This window comes from Cyprinus carpio, chromosome B9 (genome assembly GCF_018340385.1).
Source record: "Cyprinus carpio isolate SPL01 chromosome B9, ASM1834038v1, whole genome shotgun sequence".
Taxonomy (NCBI): Eukaryota; Metazoa; Chordata; class Actinopteri; order Cypriniformes; family Cyprinidae; genus Cyprinus; species Cyprinus carpio.
In genome coordinates this window covers 8,890,234-8,918,114 of record NC_056605.1, presented here as the reverse complement: position 1 = coordinate 8,918,114, position 27,881 = coordinate 8,890,234, and the positions used below count along the sequence as shown (strand labels likewise).

Genomic DNA, 27,881 nt, shown 5'->3' with positions numbered 1-27,881 from the left:
AGTTCCTGCCGAATCGAATCAGTGAGGTCCAGTGAAAACAGACACTCTCTCTGAGGCTGCTGCCACTAAGCTCGTTTATCATTACAGTCAAGACCTCTCACATCTCCAGAACGGCCTACTCCTCATCTTCTGTATACTGATCTGATCTGCTATTGTCTAATAGAGCCACTATTTGCAATTTGGAGGATGATTGTTGCCTCAGAACATTTGAAACACATCCTCCAGTTGAGACCAAAAATGAGGACAATGAGAGATCCCATCTTGTCTGCATTACCCGTACAACAAGAGCGTCTGTCAGGTGAACTTTCTGTCCTGATACTCCTCCTGTCCTCTGTCCATCATCTGCTTCTCACTTCTTCACCTGTTCTTTGTGTTTGTACAGGATGTGACATGAAGCTCTATGCACCAGATGAAGACCCAGCGCTCATCAGCAGCCATGCTGTCTGACGTGAGGCAGGCTGGTCAGCAGCGGGGGGCAGGTGTCAATCAAACCAAAACAATGATGATGGGGGTCACGCTGGTGAGGAAAATACATCAGTCCCCGAAATGTGAACGGTTGGTCTGATTCTCCTAAATATACGCACAGTCTGTGGAAAATGTGTACAGATGGTTGATTTGAATACGGAAGTCTCAACCACAGTGACGTGTGTGTCTGTGTTTGCAGCTACCACAATCGGCCAGTGCCAGTCGGTTTATAAGGAGGTGGTGTCCCTGCTGCTGGAGCACGGGGCAGAATCCAGGATGTCTGATAACAGCTTCTCTGGACACATTACATCTGGCTTGCCAAATACGGGCAGGTACATATCATCATACGGGGGCATTACTTAATTTCATGATGGCGAGCGACTTTCGAAATATAACAATTAAAATATGGATCTAAACTAACACTAAACTAAATTCAATTCGAATTCAATATCATTTTAAAAGATTATTAAATTATTCATTTAAAATTATTAAAATTGCACTGCAAAGTAATATAATGTATTTGTATGGCAAAACTGTTCTTTTGCGATGAATTCTTCCTTAATTAAGCAAATGTAAAATAAATGAATATTACATTTCATTTGTAGTAATACTAATACAAAAAAAAGCAAAACAAAAAACAGTATACAATAATACATAATATTAATTTGAAGTGCTATGCAAATTAAATAAAACAAAAAACAAATCTAGCCAATTAAATTAGAAACTTTAATTTAATACAAACAGATTAATTTCACGTGTTATGAGCACTACATTATTAAATGTAAATAAATTAATAACAAATATTTTTTACGTGACTTTATTCAAAGTATTTACATGCTAAGCTAAGAAGTAAAAGAAACGCCAGTTTTTTTTTTTCTGCATAAAATACGTTAATCCATTGTTGTTATTATAATAAACAAGTTTTTTTTTTTTATAATAATATATATTTTTTTTATTATTTTTTTTTGATTTATAATTAAAATAAATGTATGCCATAAAAGTCATTTATTTATTTGATTTATTTATTTTTTTGTTGCTTTACTCTGTAGCACTTGCCATCATAAAAGGCTGCTGACCCTGGACAAAAACAAATGTTCTGGCTAATTTGAATTTGCATGAGTGTAAATATGCTATATTTCTTTGCCTTTGCGTTAAGAAGCCATTTTATTCGACAGATTGCTGTTCACGGTCAGTGGAATGTATTGATATTAGAGTTATCGTAGACCAAATTCAGTTCATTAATTCACCCTCCCTTCCTGTTTCTGATTAATGAATTTTTGTGATTGATCATTGCATTGATCTTACCAATTCTCAGCCAGATGCTTTGAGGATCACATGAAGTACTAATGTGCTTTATATGAGTTGAATTACAGTGCTTGCACTAGAGGAGATTGATTTCTAGAGGAAAGGATGAACCTTGAGTAGACATGGTCAAATATTTGATAATGTTTTCGGTTGCTGATGAAGAGAATTTTCCTTCTTTTCTTCTCCTTTGTTGCTTTTGGTCCCTCAGGATTACTCTTTGCCTACAATTACACACCTTTCTGTTTACTTTTCCAACTCCTCTTTCTTTTCTGAGGGTCCAGGACTTAGTTAGTACATTTGCAGTCTAAGACGTATGGTTTTAGTTTTTCTTTTCATATCCATGGTCTACCAACATTGGTGCTGGTGTTGGAGCCCAAAAAACTTCAGAGGCTCTATGGGGGGACATGGTGAGATTTATAAAAATATGAAGACTTATAAAAAACATATATTGTATTATTTTGTGTTTCTCACATAAGTACTTTGTTCCAGCAAATGAAGTTTTGCATTCACTCACAAAGCAGAAAAAAAAAAAAATACTATTTTTTTCCATTCACATGATGTGAATGCAAAGTTTCTTTGGGAAATGCAATGAGATTAATAAAAGAAGGAAAAATAAGGGATAAAATACAATGTGTGTGTAACTTTACTATTTTTACAGTTTTTTTTATTTATTTTTTTATCAAATTAATGCAGGTTTGTTGAGCACAAGAGACAAAAAACAAAAAAAAACTTCTTAGTGACCCTAACCGAAAAACTTTGACCTGTATTGAAAGCAAACTTCTGTTGTACGTTATTTTGGTGGCAGATTACAGTATTTATTATTGTTGCCAGTTACTTTTAAATCAAACCATTTTGGTGGAAAAGGTCTACAAGACCTCTAGAGATTCAAGAGAGAGAGTGCAAGACAATACTCTTCTACTATATTGCTGACAGTTACACAAACTCCTGTGGCTGTGGTAGATATGACTTTATCATAATCATAAATGCAATATCATGGTACTGAATGGTTCCTATCTTCAGTGTATCATTCCATATTCTCAAGGTACTTCAAACTTTACAATGATATTATCATGACACTTGTCTACAAAGAATTGTATTAAATACCAAATGTAATTAGTATTTGTAAGTGGAGGGTGGGCTGAGATTGCAGTGACTAGTGTTTGATCTGTAGTATCACACACCCACACACACACTCGCAAATAATAAACACACTTAGAGAGATGTTTTCTCTGCCCACATCTATAATTCATTGCGGCAGGGCAGAATCTTTCTCAAACACACACACACACACACACAGACACAGACAGACACATTGAGTCAGTGGTTAGCACTGCAGATGGTTGTGTGACTCAGCAGAACTGCCATGCTGCAGTCACAGAGATTCACTTCAGACTGAGCATCAGCACACACCATCTGAACAGCTGGAAACATTGTACAGTACATGCAGTAAACACTGGAGAGCACTGTAAACCGGGTGCGCATACAGTATTACGCCCACCACCCATTAAATGCACATTTATTTGGCTGTGGTGAGTAAATATGTGCTTTGTAACAGCCACTATGGTGGGCGACCTGTTTTTAAACAAAAGCCTTGATTTTTAAAAGCCACTCCGACACTGTTAAAACACTGTTGAAGTAACACCTTTGATTATATTATGAGAAACAGACTAAATAAAAGCTGGCAAAGCATGTGTCTGATTGACTGTTTGTCCTGATCTTCAGGCTTTTCTGCCTCTCATAAAAGCAGCACAGTTTCACTCACGCTTCATGCATGTTCAGAGGGTTTTTTCAGACTGTTTTTTGTTGTTCTTTTTTTTTTTTTTTTTCTCTCTCTCTCTGATATGAACTTTTAGCCATGAAGATCTTCACAAAAGATTAACTTAAAAGCAACCCAGGTTTGCTTCTTGAAATTTGACTTTTATATTTTATCCTTTTTTAATTGATTGATACATATATGGATGTATAGTTGGATAGTTAGATATGGATGGGTGGAGAGATGGATGGATAGATATGTAATATGGATGCATAGATAGATGGTTAGATATGGATGGATAAATTAAAATAAACCCAGGTTTGCTTTTGACATTTCACTTTTATATTATATTCCTTTTTCTTGGATGGAGGGAGGTACAGTAGGTAGACATCCAAAATGGGTAATACCGCCGTGCGTACCGCCGCCGCAGGGCCGCGGCGTTAACTGCAAATCAGTTGCGTGTTAAAATCATTCGCGAAACTACCGCAAGGTGGCGCAAAGGGACGGATTGCCGGCCTATAATCCAGCCTTAATATATTCCACGCTCAAGAATATGCATTAAGTTTTGTCACAAAAGCACAGGCAGAAGTAGCCTATTAATTATGAAAAAGGAGACATTTTAAATATTTATTAATAAAACAAATGTTTTCCTTGTCGGCTGCAAGATGACACATTCACAGTGCTGACCTCTCTCTCCACATGGACGCGCCTTTAAAGAGAAATACAACCTTCACAGATTACATAATGCTTTCGTTTTGAGTTGATCATTTCGTTTAAAAGACATTTCAAGCTTTCTGTCGATATATTTTCTCAGTATATGGAGACACCCAGACTATTTAAATGTGTCTAAACTAAATTATGGTGTAGAGTAAAATATAAGCACGGCTCATAGGCTTGACATTTATTATCCTGCTTGAATTCGTTCTAAGAAACGCACATATCTTCATAAAACTAAACTTTCATCTGTGAATATTAAATATTTTTTCTTTCATTTTGCCCGACTGCAGTCAAATAGAAACCACTCGGAGAGGCAAAGCTGACGTCTATTTGCGAAAATGTGCTTTGATGCGCTTGTTCGTAAACTTGTGATTAAAGCGCCACTCAGCGGTCAAAAGCTGCAAATGCACTTTGCAGACGCCGCGGCGGTACGAGCAGCGGTAGAAACGACGTTTTGGATGTCCACCTACTGTATACGTATATGGATGCATATTTTACATTACACACTTAAGCTTTAACCTTGTAATATTTGCCATTTCTAATGAAGTCAGCCATCTGGCAAGTAATTCTGTTGTATTTAATCCCTAATGCTGTTTTGAGTTAATTTTGGACACACATACACATACATAATACATCAAAACATGCTTTCACGTCATACATAGTATGTACACAGTCACACACACTTCTGCTGCACAACTCCAGTCTGAAACACAGTGATATAGTGCCTGTCTGTGTGTGTGTAAAGCAAGCAGATGCACACTTACTGAAATAAAAAGACAAGTAAACAAATGTAGATAAGTATGTGTGTATGTGTGTGCAGGCTGTGTGAATGTGAGGTGTTAGCATATGTTTGTGCTGGAGGCACGAGCGTCTGTGTGATCTGGCAGCCGATGTTGTGGATTAGACTCAGAGCTGATGGATGCAGACGTCTTTAAGATGTGACCTACATCTTTTAGCACTCTCTTTGAGTTCTTCTCAAGATGTGTGTGTGTGTGTGTGTGTTTGTGTCCCTACAGACCCACATTGTGAGCCAGCTGTTGAAGCACAAAGCAGATCCTACTCTTCTGAACTGCAACCAGGACAAGCCCTCAGGTACAAACACACACAAAAACTGCAGTAGTGGTCAACCAATACAATGTTTTCAGTGACCGATGTTGATAAAAAAAAAAGAGAGAGAGAAAGAAATAATTAGAGAATTAAATAAAATCAACTTTTGTTTTCCCTGTTTATTACTTAAAAAATCTCATGAAGTTTTTTTTTTTTTTTTTTTTTACACTTTAATAATAATAATCTATTGTAAATGGTGTATAATAGTTTTTAATATTGTAATAAATAATATATTGCAGCGCAAGCTAATTCATAATAACAATCATTATCAATATAGATGTATATCAAAACTATATATAATAATTTGTATTTATTTTTTTTTTCCCCAATTGCAATGTATATTATTAGGGTGTGTTAATGATTCAGAATGTAGCCGTTCGTAACGAGAACCTTCACGGTATGGACATCTCGGTTTCAGTATATGAGGCCTTACAACGAATATATCTCAACAAATCAACTTAAAACACTAATTTATTGCTTTATTCATAATGCATCACTGAAAGTAACCGGTCTACTTTTTTTTTGTGTTTATGTGGCATTACTATCACTAGTATAATATTAGTATCTAATTTCGGAGAGCAAGCAACGGGAAAGTGTGGTGAGATGTGTATCAATTATCGTCAAAAGACTTAAATATTTATATTTTTTGCTATATCGAAACCATTTGATCGTTAAAATCTACACCAAAGACTGCAGACTCTGCTCACATTCTTAATTTTACAGAATATATAGTACATCTGTGTGACTCTTCACACAGAATATAGCTGAAATCAAAGTTGTCAGGGATGTGTTACACACTTGTGCCCCAGAGTTTAAGTGTGTTAGACTGTTCTTCCTCTCTAGAGCTTTCAGTTGGGTGTGAATATTTCATTGCTGGGCATATTCATTCAGTTCAGTCTTTCTCTGTGTGTTTCTCTGATGTCTGTGAAACTGCTTCCACTGGCCTGTGGCTCTGGATGGCTAATGTAACAACTACTGTCACAGCTATCTGAAGCCAAGAGATTTAAAGGGAAATATAATGAGAAATAAGATTTTGCTCACACACACACAAAAAAAAAAAATATATATATAATAATATATATATAGAAATATATTTGCAACTTGCAACTAACAAAAAAACAACAAAAAAAATCATCTGCAGGGTAACACACACACACACACACACACACACACACACACATATATACATAATAGAACATCGAATCAAGCACAGGAATGTATTTTGACTGTTTTATGATGTGAAAACTGTTTTCTGGTACATTTTTCCCCCTGTGGGTCCCAGGGTTTTTTTTTTTTTTTTTTTTTTTTTTTATTTGCACCACAACAGTCTAATAACGTTTTTATGACCATTTTCCCATTCTTTCTCTGGCATTCACAATTAAATGAGATGTTTTCCTGAGTGATATGCCTTTAGGGCTACTATTTAAAAACCCTGCATGCAAAAAAAACAAAAAAAAAAACCTTAGTAATAAGTCTATTGTTACTTCAAGCATAAACCTTAAAAATAAATAAATAAATAAATAACCTCAGCAACAATAAAACTGCCAATGGAATAAGAAAAATAAACTTAATTCAAGAACCAAGATTCTTTATTTAGTCTTTGTATCTGCATTCGCTTCTAAAACCTCTAGGTGTTCGTTCTCCTGACTCTACAGACTCGCTCGTCCTCCTCTCCACATCTCCTTTCCCCAACGCTCCGCATCTCCAACTCCAATCAATAGCTCATTCTAAGACTCTGGCTTAACTCAAGGATGTCTGGGATGAAAGGTTGAGCACAAAGAGGATGAAAAGTGAATCCTTTCTTTTCACTTAAAGTCTCTTTAGAGAGCAGTATATATATCTGACTTTCTGAGAGAATGTGTGTAACTGGAGGATCATTCTCTTGGGTGTCACTCTTTCTTGGTAGGAAAGACAAAAGGCTGGTCCCTTACAATTCCTTTCTTGGGGGATGGATAATCCACCTCCCCGTCCCCCAGTCGGAGCACAGATGGATCAATCTGCAGCAGGGCTCAATGCCCATCACAATACGGCCACATCCATGTGAGAGACAGCAGGGGCTCAGCTACAGAGGGAATGAGGGAGTAAATCGATTAGGCCCCAGGGAAACTCATGGCCCAAAATGATATTATAAATGCTATCTTTAGTCACTAATAATTGTCATATTTTGTAGAGATGGAACTGTTTGCCTTCTCTATGAAAAGAAATAGCTTAACCAAAATGGAAGTTGTTATCTTTCTAACCTAATATTTCTTTCTTCCCTTTATCTATAAATGTATAATTCTCTTTTAAGCTTCTGCTACAACAGTCACTTCTGATTTGCAGTAAGATGATTAATACATTGACCCACTGTAATATTTTTTTTTTTACAGACATAGCTGCTACTGTGCAGATTGCAGATATGCTGATGAGAGCAGAGGAATTCTGGGCACAGAGACAGACAGACCCCTCGGCTCTTCCTCCACAGTCAGAAGAGCACTGCCACAGAGAGGCCTAACCAGGACACAGCAGCCTGCCTGTAAAGAAACTGTATGTGCAGTAGTTACAGAATTAATTTATGATTCAGAGAATGTGTTGCCTATCCATGGACTTGAAATCTGTAGATTTAAGGGAATTCAGACATGAGAAATAAATAATTAGCCAATTTAGACTGACATTCAGGCTGAAAATACTTACTTAGACTAGTAGGTATATAGTAAAATGAAAAATCGGAAATTAACAGGGATTTGAGGAGGAAAAAAAAAACCCACCAAAGTGAGTATAATGTCCCAAAATTCAAGATAATGCCCCAGTATGAGAACATATTCTGTACATTTATAACATGTTATAATTATAGGTTGTTAATTTGTTCCCCCTCTTTCCCCAAATATTAGCAGAGTGCAATTTTTTTATTTATTTTTTTTTTAAATACAGAAGTTCAGTAAATAAAATGTTAATGAGCTTCGAGAAACACACGTTGGTGTTTTGTCACTGAATGAATCTGCGATTTTAATAAAAATCATTTGAGTAAATGATTCCGTGACCAATTTATGAAGTCAGTTACTTGCTTCATTCCTGAATGAATCAGCCATTTTGAACAAATAATTTAAATAAATGATTCAGTTACATGGTTTTGTTTTCATGTTTAAAGTGCCATTTCATTTTTTAATCATTTAATATTTCTATATTCAACATTTTAAAGCATTCTTGCAGCATTTTTAGGCAATTTTAATTATAGCATAAATGCATTCATGCCACCTCTGAGCTGCATTTAACATTAGGTGTGTAAATACTACTTTAGATGCAGGTTGTGTGCCACCATGGCAGTGCCAAGATGGATTTTGTTGATATTGACTGATTTCTTTCTTTTTTTTTTTTTTTTTTTTTTGTTTAGTGATAGTTTTGCTTTTCTCTTGTATGGGAAGTTTGTTGTTTGTTGGGGAAGTGGGTTATGTTAATGGGGTCAGGAGGAGCTCTGACACAGCAGCCTTCACTTGACTGCGGACTGGACGGACCGTATCCCAGCGCTGCAGGAAAACTGGAGCAGGTCAGAGGAGAACTGGGAACTTCTCTGGGGAAAACTGTCCTTCAAAGAATGTTTAAATATTCTAGAGTACATAGTATGGTCATTCCTCTGAAACAAAGCACTATAGATCATATAAGCTCTGTTGTTCCAAGACACAGTGACATACTTACACAGCACAATATTTAGGGCAAGAATATTTTATATGATGAGATGATATTATTTTTTTTCTTCTAAGCAATTGTATTTTGTACTGGTCTTGCACACTCAGAGTGAAAGAGTAATAAAGAGAAATGATTAACATCTAATACACTTAAATCCTGTCTCACCACGGCAGGTTTTGGATTAATGCATTTGAGAGAGTCCTGTGTTATTGGAGTGCAGCAAGTAGAATCAGTCATAGTTTGAATGTAGCGAGCCTTAATAATCTATCCCACTGCACACACTGACCCCACTCACCCTGAGAGTGACCTCTGACCTCTGAAGAAACAGGGAAGATCCGTTCCATTACTCTCATGCCTGCAGTGCTGTGGGAGCTTATATTTAAATGTGTATGCTAGGAATAAGATGATTTTATTCCTATTTGATTGCTTAGATAACATTTAGATTAGCATTTACACTACCATTTAAAAGTTTTGGGTCAGTATGTTGTTGATGTTGCTGTTTTTAACTAAATTAATACTTTTATTCAGTAAGAGTGCATTAAATTGTTAAAAAGTGACAGTAAATACCGTTATGATATTACACAAAATTTGTATTTCAAACAAATGCTAAAAAAATAAATTAAAATCCATAAAAAATGTATCATGATTTCCACAAAAATATTAAGCAGCACAACTGTTTTGATATTAAAAAATACAGTAGAAAATATTGGGACATTTCCAAATTAAAACCAAATTATTTTAGCAGGTAGTTAAGTGTTGGACAGAACTCGATTTTATCAGGATTTTATTGGGCAGAAATAAGCTGAGCTATTTGTATTATTAGGCAATATAATATTGATTACTTCAACCATGCCTCACCCGGCTCCGGGGTGTGAATGAAGGCCTCCTGTAGTGAATCAATGCGTTTTTGTAAGAAAAATATCCATATTTAAAATGTAATAAACACTTTTCTCTCACTTCCGATATCTGTCGTAAACAAAACTCTGATTGGATTCATCTGAAAGAAGAAAGTCATATACACCTAGGATACACCTAGCAAATCACAGGCCAATGTTCACTTTTGGGTGAACTAACCCTTTAAGAATAACATGCTCTGATAAATCATACACAATGAAACCGGGACATTTATTAAAGTAGGCTTAACAGTTCACCAAAAAAAATCTATATAAAATATACTACTATGTTGGTCCAAAGAGGACCAGAAGACTACAGAGGATAGTCCGGACTGCTGAGCGAATCTCTGGTACAACCCTCCCTTCTATTCAAGAACTGTACTCATCCAGAGTGAGCAAAAGTCTAGCAAAATCACTCTGGACCCCTCACATCCAGCACACTTCCTCTTTGAACTGTTGCCATCTGGTCGACGCTACAGAGCACTGAGCACCAGAACGACCAGACACAGGAACAGTTTCTTCCCTCTGGCAATCCATCTCACGAACACTTGACAATAATTTACTTTGGTTTTTGTTTTTTTTCTGTCGCTGTTATTCTGTTGCACTGCGGAAGCTTCTGTCACGAAAAACAAATTCCTCGTATGTGTAAACATACCTGGCAATAAAGCTCATTCTGATTCTGAATACAGATGCTGTTAATTTGTTTATGTTTCATATTGCCTTTAAAATACATCAAAACATTTGAATCATTTGAGTATTTTCGATTTCGTAATAAGGAATGTGTTTTGTGTTCCAGGTGAAACTAATGCCTCCTGCTCCTAATGATGACCTTGCATCCCTCAGTGAACTCACGGACAGCAGCCTGCTCTACGAGATGCAGAAGCGCTTTGCTAACGACCAGATATATGTACGTAAATACACAAAACACATACAATCATAGGGGCTATAATGAAGCGTGCAGTTGGTTACTCATAGTTATGTATTAACCATGTTCTACGAGATGATTTTATCCTCAAATTGCGAATAAACAACACAGATAGGAATCCCAACCCTCAGCCTAGACCATTCAGGAAGAGCCTTTCATTCTCTGTCTTAACCCACTCTGAAGGAGTCGATGTCCGGAATCTGGCCTCTATCATACACTGTGATAGATGTGGTCTTTCACCAAGCCATCCGGTCCAGTGTGCCTTTCTCACACACACACAGACACATTGCTGCTGGATCTCTTGTCTTGAGGTCTTGGAGAGTGGCCAAGGCCTCTGTCTGTAGCGTGGCCAGGGACTGGTGTTTGGATGGCAGCCCTCTAGGTCTCACTGTATTCAGGCCAAAGACTTGAGCCAGCCCTGGGGAGATGAAAAGACATTCTTACATTGACTCTCTGTTAACGGCTGCTGCTGTTGTTACTGCTACTGTTACCGCAATAGCTGTTTCTACTATAAATCTTGGCCACTGACATTTATTATATGTCTTGATGGTACTATAATCCTACAGCTGTAATAACTCAGTTTATTCTTGATTCTCTCTGCTGGCCACCACGGATACTGTCAAAACCATTACTGCTATTTATATTTAAATGGTCATTGCTCCAAAGACTGCTAGTTTAGTTTTATATGACAGTTTTTTTTACCTTCTTCTGACTTTCAGAATCGAACAGTCCATTTTGCTGTCGACTTTTGTGAATAATATCAGTTAACGATCGGCTAGACATAAATTGATATGGCTGGGTGTTATACTGAAAATTCTGTATCTATTTGCAAACATTTTTGAGGCATTTGCTAAAATAGAGCAACATAGTGACTATCACTGTGATTTCAATGTGGTTTGTAATTTGGACGTTATGACACCAGACTTGGTCATTATTAATATTTTTTTATTTTTTTGTGTATATGTTAATATGTTATGTTTCTTTTGCTTTGTCCATAGTAACACAATGGAAGAAGGAAAAACTCAGTTTATAAAAATAACCATGTATGTGTGGACATGGTCTTAGAATTGAATCTCAACTATTAACTTTCAACTATTTATTTGCATCATCATTCAAACATTCACAGAAGTCTTCAGTTGATTATATCAATATATTAACTATGAGTTTTGCCCTAATAAAATCTGCCCTAATAAAGAGATTTTTATGGAAAACTCCACCAGTGTCAACAGCAAACCTACACCCTTGCTTAAAATTATAATCAAATACTTTACATTTGCTTTAGTGATTGATTTATATGAATGCTTTTATGTCAGAAGAACAATCCTCAGCATGGACAGTTCCAAAGAGGATCCATTCTTACATGTATACACCCTCACTTCATGTCTGTTATTCCGTCTTGACAGAGAGTTCTCTTTTCTTGTGAATCGATGGGAATACAATTGAAGGAATAAATCCATCTCTATATTCATCTCCCTCCTCACCGTGGATCGTTTGAGCAGGCCTGTGGTCTGTGTCTGCATGTGGGCAGTAATGCCTGGCAGTCGACTACACACTGTGCTCGTTCATGACTGGAGCCAAATCTATGCTTAATGGCTGCTGCTATTCCCACACTTTACAATGGGGCATAATGAACTCTCCCTACTGAGGCCGATATGGAGGGAGAGAGCAGAGATGGGGGCTTTTGTGTAGCACTGTAATGGGGTCTAATGATGTCTGTCATTATGGCAATGATGGATAGAGATGGTGATGGTTACTGATCATTTAGCGAGAGATGGAAAGAGTGAGAGATGCCAGACGTGCATTTTATAAGAGGGGATTGATCCATGTTTCCCTCAGCAGATGAGAAGTCCAGTCTTATGATGTTAGTTTAGTTCATTCAGCTCTAGATATTCTCTAGTACCTCTAAAGAGTGCTCTCTGATCTCCGTTTTTGTCATGATAAATGGACAAAGCATGTCCACAAACCTTTGAGAATAGGTCCAAGTTTGCACATATGTCAGTATTCATCAGATTTTCTGTGAAGGATTTGTGAAACTGACTCTAAAAGGTTACTGACCTTCAGGGTGTCATTGAGAGCACACTAGTATAACACAACAGCAACCTAGTCCTCTATTCCCGGCAGGCATTGCTGTCGTCTTCGTGATAACAGGGCTTGTAATAGAGTAATCTAACCAGGAGCGAGAGTTAAGGCTGGTGCAGCTGACCCTCTTGAGAGATAAATTAGCAGTTGGCTGTACTGATACCCTCAGGACTCATGAGAGCCATTGTACTGCAGCTGCAGGAGGAATTATTATGTGGTGTTTAAGGGTGAGTTTATCTGAAATAGCCAATGCCACAATAATTGACATGGAAAAGGAACTTAGCTACACATAGCAGAGACAGGCTTTATAATCAGAACGTCTTCCTGTACTAAAGTAATAGCTCATCACTTTATAGAAATACACTACTATTCAAAGGTCTGGGGTCTTATTATTTCAAATAAGTGTTTCTTTTAACTTACTACTTAGTAGGGATGTGATGAGATCCGGCTGGTCTCGCAAGAACGTGCCGATATCCTCCCAAAACAATTTGCAGTTTACATTAGAGCTGCACAATTAATCGTTTAAAGATCGCAATCTTGATTTAAACACCCACGCGATCTTATTCCTGAATGACAATGATTCAGCTATGTCTATTACGACTGTTTCACCTCGTGAGCGTCAGTGGAGCGTGAGAAGCACGTTTTGTCGTTGCCTGTGTTAATGAATCATTCATGCTGCTGCTGATCCAGAAAGAGCAACACAAACAGTCTTTTCAACCACACATCATTTCTGTTACAGACATTTAAATAACAGAAGTACTGGGATAAAAGTTTATAGTTTGGGTATAAACACTTACACTCTGTAACGCTTACACTCTTCCTCCAGGAGGTGGTGACAACTGCCCGTTTAAAAAAAAAAAGTATTTGTCATTAAATCATTCATTAAGGAGATTCCAATAGTGAAACAAGTCTTTGTGAATTAAGATATTGACTGCATTTAATTACTTTTTTTTTTTTTTTTTAAGATTTCAACCAACATTTTGTCAGAACCACTAGTAAATTATGTTATTTTGTTTAGTTTTCTAATCTTTTTTACTTCAGAATCGGGAGAGAATCGTGATCTCCAATTTCTATATTTTTACATGTTGCTTATTGCTGCATATAATTCATTAAAATAGAAGTTTAATTTCATAAAGCACAAGTTGATTTCAAAATTCATCTACTTTTTTTTTTTTTTTTGCATTTTGTGTTTTTCAGTTGAATAAAAGACTATTTTCCCCTATATATTTCATACAAATCTCGTCTCATCTCGTTCTCATGAACCCAATCTCGTGTCTCGTCTCGTCTCGTCTCGTCTCATCTCGTTCTCATGAACCCAATCTCGTGTCTCGTCTCGTCTCGTCTCGTCTCGTCTCGTGGGATAAGTGTCTCGTCACACCCCTACTACTTAGCATATAATTTTTGGGGGAGAAAAATAATTTGTAAATGTATAAAAAAAGATATAAAACTTTTTTCAACATTGATAATAAGAAGTGTTTCTTGCACCAAATCAGCATATTAGAATGATTTCTGAAGGATCATGTAACATTGAAGACTGGAGTAATGATGCTGAAAATAGAGCTTTGCTATCACAGGAATATATATATAATTTTTTATTATTATTATTTTCTTTTTATCCAAATAAACACGAGTCTTAACATTAAGAGATTTTAACAGCACCAAACTTCTGAACGATAGTTTAGCTTAAAACAAATATGCAGTTCTACGTACTTGTGGACAGTAGCATAGCAGACGCGCACTGTTGGGTGGCCTCGCGAAAAACTTATCATCATACCGTGTCAACTATAGTCAGAGATATTGTCAAAAGCATCAAATATTGGCAATATTAAGAGGATTTGGCATTTCCAATAAATTTAGGTCTGTTACAATCTTTTTATTAATAAGCCTGTTGTTATTAGGTTACTTTTATGATTTTGCGCTGCGTCACTGCTTGTGGATATCTAAATTGCTATCTGTCTCAAACAAAACTCTGATTATCTTTCAAAGATTTGATTCTATTAATCTTACAAACGGTCTTAAAAGGAGTACTGAACACTAAAGAAGAAATTGTGAAGAATGTTGCTGGTAGCCATTGACTTACTTTTTTTCATATTATGGAAGTCAGTGGCTACTGGCAACTATTTGGTTAAAATTTCTATTTTTGTGTTCAACAGAAGAAATAAAGTTATTCAGGTTTGGAACTACCTAATTGGCATTTCTGGGTGAACTATCCCTTTAAACACAGTGATTAGGTCATCCTTCATTTTAGTGTAGTACAAACCAATCAGAATGAAACTGTTGGTTTCAGCCGGTTCTTACCATTAGACTGTGGGCATGTTGAGGCTAAAACTTAACTTTTGAATTCTGTCTTTTCAGACTTACATTGGACACATTCTTCTCCTTATTAACCCTTACAAAGACCTACCCATCTACTCTAATCTGGTAAGTACAGAGTCACACATTCTTTGTTTTTTTATTTATTTCATTTCATTTAAATAAATGTTTAATTCATCCACATTATGGTTTAGAGCATTCATCTGTCTGTCTAGTCATTTTAAGCTGTTCTCTAGTTCACACTCTAAGCACAGTGCAGCACTTTCAGTTCAAACAGGACTTGATGTTGTGATAAATTATTCATAGCCTTCCTGACAGTGATAGTCTACTCAACATACAGAGCCCACTTCCTGTGCCCTCTTCATCTCCCCATCAGATCTCCACTCCTTCCTCTATTTATTTCTGTATCTTCCTTCGGCTTGTTAGAGGTTCTCAAGTTTAGCATCCGTCCAGCCCCAACTGCCATCCCCTCTGATATAGCTGGCTGTCCACAGAAAGGCAGAGTTGATGAGAGCACACTCATCAGGGACACACAGCGTGTGCCACCCGCCGCTAAGAAAAATAAAAGATGACAAGATTACCATCTGTCCGCCGTAACGCTTTACTGGCACGTGAAGGGTAGCAGAGGAGTAGATGAAACAGACATACCACACACACTTTACAAATGATATACTGTGGGTCCGTTGTGACATCTGTCCCCTGCTGGCCCCCTGCATCAGAGACTCATTTCAGGCATGATTTCTCCAGTGTGTCCCTCAGATATGTACCGTCATCTGTGATGGCCTCAGACCACCATCATGATAAAGTTATTTCATGTTTGAGTTACTTTATCTGAAACTCTTTATCACTGTTCTCTGCCCTTTGATCTTACAAAAAGCTACATCTTGTCCTTCTAAGTTTCAGGTTCCCTACCAGTCATTTTTTCTGTTTTTTATTTATTTTGTTAGTTTGAAATGTTTGTGTGTTTTGGATTGTCTTTTTTTTTCTTTTTTTTTCTTCTGTTATATGTCTAATTTTTGTTTTAATGTTTTCTTTTTGTGTGTGTGTGTGTGTGTGTGTGTGTTTGTGTGTATGTGTACTTGTTTATGCTAAATAGTACTTGTTTATGCAAGGATAGTAAAACCTGACGTTTTTGACATGGGACCAGCCTGCCGTCCCCACAAAATAAATAAAAAATAAATACATAGAAATATTAATTGCTTTACTTTATAAAAATTGCTTTATTGGCATGACTGTAAAAAATACAATATTGCCAAAGCTTGGAATAAATGTGCACAAATATAATAATAACAATAAAAAGATCAAAGGAATAGAAGAAAACATTATAATAATTTAAACTTAAACAGTGTAACAAATAAGAAAGTGTGAACATTTGATACCACAGTGTTATATAAACATATAAACATACATAAGCTACACATGCATTGTAAACAGTAGGTAAACTTTGTTTTAGAAACTTGTTTTTCTCTGCTTTTGTTTGTTTGTTTGTTTGTTTGGGTTTATGATTTGTTTAGTTTAGTTTTTTTCGGTTCTGTGTTTTGTTTGGACTTATTTGTCTTTGGTTTTCTTTTTGTAGTGTTTTGTTTCTTTAAAATGTTTATTTGTGGAGTTTTGTTTCTGTTGTTTTGTTTGTTTGTTTTTTTTTGCTGTTGTTTTTGATTTGTTTCTTTTAAACGTTTATTTTTTGTTTTGTTTTGTTTTATTTGGTTTTGTGTGTGTTTTAATCAGCTTTTTGATTGGTTTTGTGTTTTTCTGTTTGTACATGTTTTTGTTGTTTTTGTGCTGTGTGTGTTGTTTCTTTTAAATGCTTGTTTTTTGTTCAGTTGTATGTTTTGTTTGAATTCTCTGTATTTGTTCAGTTTTTGGTTTTATTACAGTATTATTATTGTTGTTGTTTATTTTCTTTGTTTCTTTTAATTTTTGTTTATTTATTTGTTTGTGTTCTGTTTGAATGTTTTTGTGTGTTTGTGTGTATGTTTTATTTTTTTGCCACATATGGCACATATATACCTCTTAAGGCTGCAATTTTTGTGATTCATACACAGCTTGTGTCTCGCTCACTCTTCCTCTGTCCTTCCTGTGTCCTCTATGGCTGTCATACAGCTTATGTGTACAGTATGTGTGCTGTGTCTCAGTGGTAAAGGGTAATGAGATCTCAGCATTAGCTTTTTTCCTCAAATTGGGCTAAAATTTAGCTTACTCTGCATGTCACACACATACTAACACACATAACCTTTCTGTTTCTAACACCTAGAAATATATCTGCAGTGTTGCATGAGTTTTATTCTTGCTGTGTGAGGATATATTTTATGTTTAGGGCTTTTAGTCTTCACAGAATTCAGATCTAAATATGGCATCTCTCTTATTACTCAAGACTCTGTGCTTTGCCTCCTAGCTTAGTTATTTCACTTTTTGCCAGCCTGTATTTAGATAAGCATTTCCTGCAAAAGATAACTGTGTTTGCACCCCAGCAAAGAACAGCATTTGAGTTGAGTTCAGGTGTTTGTTTTTGGTTTTGTTTTAATTACATTTGCATGAAAGCCACTTTGCTCAGCATGGTGTTTTCAGTCACCTGGACAAGAATCTAATATCTGTGCAGAAAGTGGATATAAATGTTTAAATAAATGCAACTAAGCCAAGAACAATCACAGCATGCAAATAAATGTAAGAATAAAGACTAATAAGTGATACTCGTATCACAATAACATCATTGTTGATTGCATTCTGAATTTTTAGTTTTAACATTACATGCCTTTAATTGTTTAAGTTCAACATTTGCAAAAGGTAGCACAGCTAAGATGTAAAAACTGAAGTTGTCTACAAAATAAAGTTTTAAATGTCTAAAGAGTGTTTAAAGAGGCTTTACGTTAATTGCTTCAGGCTTAATTAACTTCAGGAGCTTAATGCATGGAGGTTTAGAACTAATCCTGGCCAGAGTGCGCAAAGAATATCAATACAAACACTGTAATGAAGTGCACAGGTCATGGGAAATGAACAGTGTTATGTAAATGTGTAATGTCTGTCTTTCTGTCTCTCAGGTCAGTCAGTTGTATCTGAGCTCCAGTGGTCGTCTGTGTTCCTCTCTCCCGCCTCATATCTTCTCTTCAGCTGAGCGCGCCTATCACATGATGCTGCAGGAGCGACGCCCACAGTGTTTCATCATCAGGTGCAATTACCAATGACATGCTTTCTTCACATTTTCATGTTTTATTTGCACAGTCAGTAGCTTTTCTTTATGCACTATATTTGTATTGTGTGTATCCTTACATCAGATTGGCTTCATCAGTAGGGTGGTGGTGATTCCCCTTGAGGTGGATGCCCTATTATGCTCTAAATCACAATCACTAAAAAAATGCATGTCCTAAAACTGTTGGCCTTAAACTGTCATGTGGCTCTAAAATAGATGATATTCACTTAGATGGCTTTATCACTGCTGCAGCCTGACGGTTTTGGCCCAGTTCACAACAGTGGCGACCGTCACTGTGTGATACTTAATGTACTGAATTAGGAAGTCAAAAGCCATGGGAATCTCCAATCCTGTACAATTGATGAAGCTGCCTGGATGAGTGGGCAAAGCATCTCAAATAACAGTGTTAAACTTTGGGGCATCTGAAAATGGGGATAATTGAAAACAGAAAATTATACATTTCATAAAAGCTTCATCAGATATAAATACTCACCAGGGGAATATCTGGGTGTTTTTAAAATTTTAGGCATAGAAGAGTTAATTAGAGAAGGAAATTAATACAATGTTAAAAATTGAATGGCTTTTTAAGGGTTACATGTTTAGCGAGCTTTTATTTAATTTTATTAAAATTTGATGGCATTTTAAATGTTTTGTTAAGGCTTACATGTTTAATAAACTTAAAATATAAAAATACGATAAAATAATGCATATTTTATTGTGAACACTTTACTGTAAGGTCCAACATTTATTAATTGACACTGGCATTGACACACAATTTTTGTTAACACTAGTTAATAAAAATAAAACTGTTCATTTTTAGTTCATGTTAACTTTGGTCTATTATGTAATATTACCATATAAAAATTTTGATTTCAATAATGTATTAGTAAATATTAAAAATGAACATCATCTATGATTAATAAATGATTTAGAAGTATTTTTCTAATTGTTAATGTTATGTTATGTTATGTTATGGAACCTTTGTTGTAAAGTATTTAATTTTATTTATTTTTTTTATACCTTCCATTATCCTTGCCAATCATCACAAATTACTGAGAGAAAAAAAGAGTTAATAAAATAATACTATTATTATTATTATTATTAATTATTAATAATAATAATAATAATAATAATAATAATAATTATTATTATTAATAATAATAATAATAATAATAATAGTAATAATAATAATAGTAATAATAATAATAATAATAATAATAATAATAATAATCTATATTCATTGGTTGAAAGGTAAGTAAACCAGAACACATGTCCAGATGTTTGTCCAGATGCTCCCAAATACATTCCACTGGACATGTTCTAGCTTCTGTCACTGATGTACCAACTTGGAGTTTGGTAAAGCGGTCCGCAGCTCAGTAAGTGATCCTGTGCTGATAGAGAGGTTCAAATGAGATTGCGTTAGAGATGCTTGCTCCCATGTTTGGGAGACTCCTGCATCACCCCAGCAGTTCTCGCTAAACGCTGTCACGGAGACAAATGTGCTGGGGATGGTGTAAATCCAAACCTGTTAAAAGCTCTCAGCGAGATTAATGGATGCAGGGGCAGAGGTGTAGCCCGCGCTGTGTCCTGCTTTGCACTCTGGTCATCTCTGATTGCAATTAAGTCCTGTTTCACATTCTGGAGCTCCTCCACTGGCCCGATCCCAGTTTCGCTGAGCTAGAGAGGATCTGACAGCTACTTTAATGCCCTCTCTGTGTGGGCTATCCATCACACACACACTCACCCTACAGGTAAAAGAGCAGATCGCTGCCGCCATGCTTTAGTGACTATAGAACCAGGGAAATGAAAGTGGTGGAATGCTGGTTCAAGGGGTTCACAAACACACACACAAACACCTACTCACTACTGGAATGCATTGCGCCCTTGAGTTCAATTACAACCCAATGGATTTCCAAAAAAGAAATGGAAAAATGGGAAGAAAAAGCATCAGACCCTCCAGAAAATGATTAGTGGGAGGCCAAATGACCTTTAAAAACCATCTGCTCAGACTGCTTTTCTTCCATTCACTCTCTCTTGCGGGTCTCCGCAAGCATCCAGGCTCTTCACACCACGTGTGGAGGCTGTAGTTATCACTGTGAGCCGTTTGACTGTGCTTTATGGCTCATTTTAAGAGGTCGTAACATTGAACAGTGGAGTAATTAATAATGTTTCTGTACGTCGTCAAGAATATGAAGTGGGATGTATGGCAGTAACGAGACAAGATATATGTCTACCAAAGCCCTTGTTAGATGTTGAGTCGTAGTGTGGATTAACACCCTGTAAATATACTGCTGGAAGACATAGTTTAGAGAAAAAAATATATATATATTGTAAATCGTTCACAGCTTTAAAAAAGCAGTTGTAGCTTGCTAGCCCTTTTCTAAAACCTGCTGATTACTTAGACAGCATTTAAAGCATCATAAATGTGCATCTAACGCAAAGCTTTTTACAGAAGGTGATTCTGCATGTCTTTTTGTGAACAAAACAAGAACGTTCCAGTGTTCATTTCTGTTGGACTCAGTTGCAATTTTTGCATCTGTTGTTTGCTAGAATTGATGTAATAGTGTAGCATTCCAGATCAGTCACTGATGAGGGTCTGTTTCAGTTAGGATGATAGGTATAGGTGGTTGACAGCAGTATCATAAAAAAATAGCCATAGTAGATTTGTGAAAAGTTTACTTTACATTTGCTAGGAGTTAGAGAGATAATAAAAAACAGAAGCATAGAGGCAGTTTATTGTATAGATATTGTGGAGAACAGTGTCTTATGAACAAGTGGTTTGAACAAATCCCCTAGTAGAGCATTGGGTTAAGTGAAGGTATGTCAGAGATGTCCTCACGATGACTCTGGTCAGATACCTGCTTAGGAGAAAGATGCCTGGAGGCCAGGCAGAGGAGAGGGATCTTGAGTCTTGAGGCTTGATGGTGTGTTGCTGTAGGCTGACTGTAATCTCATACGATGGAGTGATGTGGAGAGGAGTGAAACAGCTCCCTGACCTACTGTAAGATCTCCCATTGGTAAACATAAATCAGGCTGATAGGAGCACACACTCACAGGGGACGGTCGCCCAGGGGTCTTTGAAAAAGCTGCTCTCTTGATTTGTTTTGTGTCTTTACATTGACAGAAAAACTTTTAGGCAGTTTGGAGAGTTTTTCAGCTGCTCTCTCTCAGTGAATCTGTCTTAAACCTCTCCATGTTACATTTCGCACGACTGTTGTCAACACTGATAATCAGAAAATCTGAATATTACAATCATTTCTGAGAAAAGATCATGTGACACTGAAGACTGGAGTAATGATGCTGAAAATTCAGCTTTGCATCGGAAGAATAAATTACATGTTAAAATATATTCAAATACAAAGCAGTTATTTTCAATTGTAATCTTATTTTTTTTTTTTAGAAAACAAAAAAATCACTGTAATTTCTAGTAATTAAGTACTTTTATGTCATGGTAATATATGTTGTTCTGTCTTTAGCATATGCATTTTTTTTTTTTTTTAAATTAAACAGATCCACACCTTTATTTTCTCTCGCTTTGTTTGTCATTCTGTCTAGTGGAGAGAGTGGTTCTGGGAAGTCTGTGGCCTGTAAGCACATCCTCAAACACCTGGCTGCTCGCTCAAGTCCCAAAGGCTTTGCTCTAGAGCCACGAATGAAGCATGTAAGTCTGTTCATCACACACAACATGCAACTGCTGCCTGACAGTAACACACATCTGAAAGCACATTTTACATGAAATACTTCTGACTCTTGTGATCAAAATAATTTAGTCCCCACATATGCATATATATACTGTACATACAAACAAAAAAAAAATAATATATATATATGTGTGTGTGTGTGTGTGTGTGTGTGTGTGTGTGTGTGTGTGTTTTACATCTACAAATAATAAAAAAAATTTAAACCAAGAAAGTTAATTGAGATACGTATGATATTAACTCTTATAGGAAGATACTGTATAATCTCTATTGGATTCGTAATGAATAATAAATTTAATAGAATTTAGATTGGTTTATGCATCCACTATTAGTTTAAATGTATAGTTGTTGAGCAGTTCCTATGCAGTGTTTGTAGTGATTGTGTTTCATTGTGTTGAACGTTTAGTGTTTTGGCTGTGGTTTTTCTCATGTGTTCAGTTATCTGAACCCCTGGAGGTGTACTCCAGTTATCCTTCAGAGTCATGATAGCCTCAAACAGCTGTTATTCACTCATTCTTGAGAGAATTAGATGCTTTGAATGACTATCCAAAAGCCTGAGGCGGGTGGATTGTGCTTATGGTTGAATCTCAAGGAAAGTGCCATTTCTTGTTAGCTAAAGACATATCCACATACAGAAACCACTAGAGCCGGTTAATGGCCGGGAGCAACGGGTGCATACATCTCTCTCCTGCTCTCTCATTATCTGTGTGATTGTGTGTGTGCTCTCAAGCAGTACACACATCAGCCTCTCTTTCTTGTCTCTAAATGAGCACATTTTATCAATGGTGGCTTATCGCCACCTGGTGGAGAAAAATGCCAAGTGCCCTGAGTAGTTGTTGCCTACTGTTTAAATAAGCAGCTGCATTCTAAAAGTACATTTGTGACCCTGGAGCACAAAACCAGTCTTAAGTCACTGGGGTATATTTGTAGCAATAGCCAAAAAAACATTGTATGGGTCAAAATTATCGATTTTTCTTTTATGCCAAAGTAAAGATCATGTTCCATGAAGATATTTTGTAAATTTCCTACTGTAAATATATAAAAACTTAATTTTTGATTAGTAATATGCATTGTTAAGAATTCATTTGGACAACTTTAAAGGTGATTTTCTCAATATTAAATTTTTTTTGCACCCTCAGATTCCAGATTTTCAAATAGTTGCATCTCTGCTAAATATTGTCCTATCATAACAAATTTGTCACATTCGTCACATTTGTTTAAGTACTACCGGTTAATGGTTTGAAATAATTAATAAAAACAAAAACAAACGAACAAGAAATTGTTGTATTATAAATGTTATTACAATGTAAAATATATTTTAGATTATTTCAATAAACATCATTTATATAAACAGAATGTCTGTAATTTATTTTTGTGATGGTAAAGCTACATTTTCAGCATAATTACTACAGACATCGATGTTACACGATCCTTCAGAAATCATTCTAATAAGCTGATTTGCTACTCGGTTATTATTAGTGCTCAACTCTTGACAATGGCTCTTCTTATCAATGTTGAAAACTGTTTTTGCTGCTTAATAATAATAATAATAGTAATAGCAACTGCGACACATGTTTGTAGAGATTATTTGAATAAAAAGTTCAATGAACAGCATTTATTGATTTATTTATTTATTTGTGTACTGCAATAGACTAACTGGGACTAGTCAAAGCACGTATAAATTGTGGTCTTTTGTTTGTTTGATTGCTTCTGTTGTCCTCATTGTAAGTTGCTTTGGATAAAAGTGTCTGCTAAATAATTAAATGTGAATGTAAAATGTAAATGTATTTAATTACTTACTTACTAACTTGTGTACTTACTTGCTTACTTATATACATCTTACCCCAAATTTGGAATAATAGTATATCATAGTTAAAATAATAAAAATAAAAAATAAAAATTATTTATTTTGTGCCTTACTGTTTGTCAATTCTTTAAAATGCTGTTTAGGTAGGCTGCTCACTAGGGTACACACTCACTAGGGAGACAGAGTCCACATGGGTATCTCTGTCACTGTTTGCAATGACTTCTTCATTCTTCTGTCATGTTTGCAGGTGAATGTGATCTTGGAAGCTTTCGGTCATGCTGAGACTCAGATGAACTCCTCGGCAAGCCGCTTCATCAATCTGATCTCACTGCAGTACTGTGAGAAGAGAAAGACTCTGCTCAGAGGTAGTTACACTGCTCATGTTTTCACTTTGATTATTCATAGCATTGCTTTAAAATACTGCCTCAGCAGAGAGGACTTCTGCTCTATCATCCTTCACCTATAGAGGGAGACAGTGCTCTACTAATGCCTCTACAACACTTCTCTTACTGTGTTTGTGTTTTAGGTCGTCTGTACACTTACATGCTGGAGAAGTCGAGGGTCATCTGCACCCCACCGCATCAGCAGAACTTTAACGTCTTCTACCTGATGGCCGAGGGGCTTTCAGCAGAGGAGAAGAGTAATCTATATCTAAACAATGTCCTAGCCCACAGGTAACACCACGCAATGTTGATAGACATGTTAAATCATTCTGTATTCCACCTATTTTCAAAGACCTCCCTTAGAAAATCATAGCCTGTAGTCATAAAAATATATATAAAAATGTTACTTTATTATTAATTCATATTGTGAATAAGGATTTTATTTTATTTCATTTTATTTTATAGTAAGGATTAAGTATAGTATTTTATAGTTATTTTATTAGTTCACAAACATTGGCAATGAGGGTTTATTTTATTTTATTTTATTTTATTTTATTTTATTTTATTTTATTATTTAATTTAATTTTATTTAATTTAATTTATTTTATTCACAGACACTGCAAATAAGTGTTTCAAAATAAGGTAATTTTAATAAGTTATTAGTATATTTATGTATAATTTATATATAAGTATATTTATATATTTTAAATAAACCTTTAAATTTGCACAACGAAATGAAAATAATGGATTTACCCAGAGCTTACATAGAAAACCAACTTGAAAAGTAGGTTGTGATTAGTGTTTCAGTTTTTCTCATGTTTTTCATATTCATCTCTATATGATTTGCAATGTAGTAAAGGGTACTATGAGACATAAACACTGTTCATTGACTGGTGATTATTAAGTTCAGCATTTAATGCATTGAATTTTCATTGTCAGACTGACACAGTTTCAGCCTTTAACATTCATCATGATTTTTGAAAATGGGGAAAAAAATTTATATTGGATGATGTCAGATGCCAGTTTTAAACTTGTTTTACCCTGAACTCTCTGTGACTCCATGTGTACTCAGCAAATCTTGCATAGGGGTAAATGGAGGGTTATCATTAAAAATTGAACATTCACCTTTCTTTGACTTGAATTTGTGATTATGTCAGTGACAATTATTGAACATTCAACTTTATTTAGCACTCTTAAAGGCCTAGACCAAATACTCATATCCAGAATCCACTAGCAGCGTAAAGTCTAAATCGTCACTAATCTTAAATGGCACTAATCATGTCTCTTTTTCTGTGTCTCTTCTGTGTGTTTTCAGGTGTATGAACACAGCGGCTCCCGGTGAAACTCCTGCAGTAGCTACAGCGTGTCCTCAGAGCAGAGAGAAGCTCTCGGCCCTTAAACAGGCTCTGCGTGCCCTCGGCTTCAACAGACTGGTACACACATGTTCAGTAACACAGGCATCCTTACACACACACGCCAAGATGCAACTACACATGCACACTGAGGTTTTTATTTAGTTCTGTGTGAAAGTGTGTGTTTGAGAGAAATACAATGAAGTCTAAAAATCAGAGACCACACTGAGAATCTAGGATTTAAAGTTGCACTTAAACCTGGAAATAAAACTTAAGTAAATGAACAAACAAATAAATAAATGTGTAAATGTATATGCATTTCAAGTTTAAAAAATTTCAAAAACGGTTCAAAAAATATTATTCAATTAATATCAATTAAACTGCAGTTGGGTTGTTTTGATTTAATAATAATAATAATAATAATAATAAAAAATAATAAAACAGCTAACTAACACAATAAAACCATAACACAATAAAAAAAAACATGATTTATGCAAATTCATAAAAACTGAGTTATCAGTATTTGCAAATAAACTCTTCATATATAATTTAAGTTATGTTTATTTAATTTCAGACAACACAAATGCTGTTTTAGGGCTTTGGATTTAGATCCAGTTAACTATAATAACCCTGATTCAGACATTTACTTTATAGCCTCAGCAGAATCTGAGCTGTCTCGTCTAAAGTAAGCAAAGAAGTTCTGGTTTTTAAGTGACTCACATGTACAGAGACAGAGAGCTGGTATGCCTCTAGGCTGGCATTTTTGGCAGGCGCTTCAGACGTGTTGTTCTGATTTATGTAGGTTTACACATTATAACTCATTACAGTATGTCTGGAGACTATAAAAAAAAAAACACTACTCAGACCTGAGGCCACACTAACCTGTCAACCTGTGTGTGTTATGCTGTTGTGGTTAGGTTAAGACTTGAAGAGTATGCATCATATATGTTCGGACAAACACATGCACACCCTTATGGTAATATGTGGACATTTTGTTACAGTAGAGGGTGTAATATCAGAGTGGTCTGAGTCATGTGTTTGTGTGTTTGGTTCAAACACACACATTTGCAGTCTCTCACACACCTGACCTCCAGCCAGCACACACTGTGTTCTAATCCTACCAGGAACCTGTAAATCTGCTTCATTAAAGGAGGATTGTTCTCTCATCCCATCAGTGCAGCACGACCCTCAGTGACCCTCACACACATCAACACAGCACACAGTTCTCTCAGACTGCCACATGTATATCTGCCTCTGCCTTTTACTTTTACTTGCTCATCTCTTTCCTTTGCACCTGGAACAGTGGTTCTCAACCTTTTTCGTAACTGTTAAGGTCTCATAACTGTCCAACACAATATTCATTTATATTCACCCTCCATAATTAATGCTGTAATTGACAGACTAGCACTTGGTTTCAGTTTTTTTTTTTTTTTTTTTACTGAAAATTAGATACATACATTCATTCATACATGCATACATATTGTACATAAAAATGAATACAAAGTAACTGAGTAATTGAGGAGGGGGGATATGATTTCAGTGTGCATCTTAAATGTTGGATTTTTGCAGCATTTTACTTAAAATGATTTCATATATATGTATGTATGTATGTATGTGTGTGTGTGTGTGTGTTAGTGCTGTCTAATGATTAATCACGATTAATTGCATCCAACGTAAAACAACAAACATGTAATATGTGTGTTTTGCCTATATATTTACACACACACACACACACACACACACACACACATACAGTATATATTTTGAAACTATTTAAACTGTAAAATAAAAACACACAAATTACTACAGCTTAGACTAAAATATAATGATGAATGCTGCTTTTATAAATATGTGTTATTGTGTTATAGTATATATTTTGAGTATAAAGAGGAGAATAGTGATCACAGTTACAAAATTATTGGATATTAATTCTTTATGCACATACTAGTGATGGGGTGATGAATTGAGCAAAAAAATAACTGATTAGAAATATTTCTGTATGTACACCTTTATTATTATTAATAATAATAAAAAAGTGGATTTTGTTCCTTGTATTTTTTGTTTTGGTCCTTATAGGTGTTGGATTGCAATGTTAGAATATTCTGCAACTTTCACCAGACTTATGCGTTCTTTTTCTACAACCCAACTCATTTCTATACATAGAGATAAAGAATAGAACAGGAGAGCAGTATAGAATCTCCTATAGAACAGGAGAGCAGCAGCGTGTCATCTCA

The 27,881-nt window shown here is 35.6% G+C and overlaps 1 protein-coding gene across 1 annotated transcript in view; it reads left to right on the top strand.

Annotated features, from left to right (window-relative positions):
- LOC109105473 (unconventional myosin-XVI-like) overlaps window positions 1-27,881 on the top strand; it is a 736,220-nt gene that overhangs the window by 629,261 nt on the left and 79,078 nt on the right. The window contains 10 exon segments of the mRNA XM_042730903.1: window positions 5,257-5,332; window positions 7,717-7,835; window positions 8,769-8,870; window positions 10,700-10,810; window positions 15,263-15,328; window positions 18,259-18,386; window positions 21,963-22,068; window positions 24,160-24,277; window positions 24,439-24,586; window positions 25,611-25,728. Coding sequence (XP_042586837.1) covers window positions 5,257-5,332; window positions 7,717-7,835; window positions 8,769-8,870; window positions 10,700-10,810; window positions 15,263-15,328; window positions 18,259-18,386; window positions 21,963-22,068; window positions 24,160-24,277; window positions 24,439-24,586; window positions 25,611-25,728 — 1,092 coding nt within the window.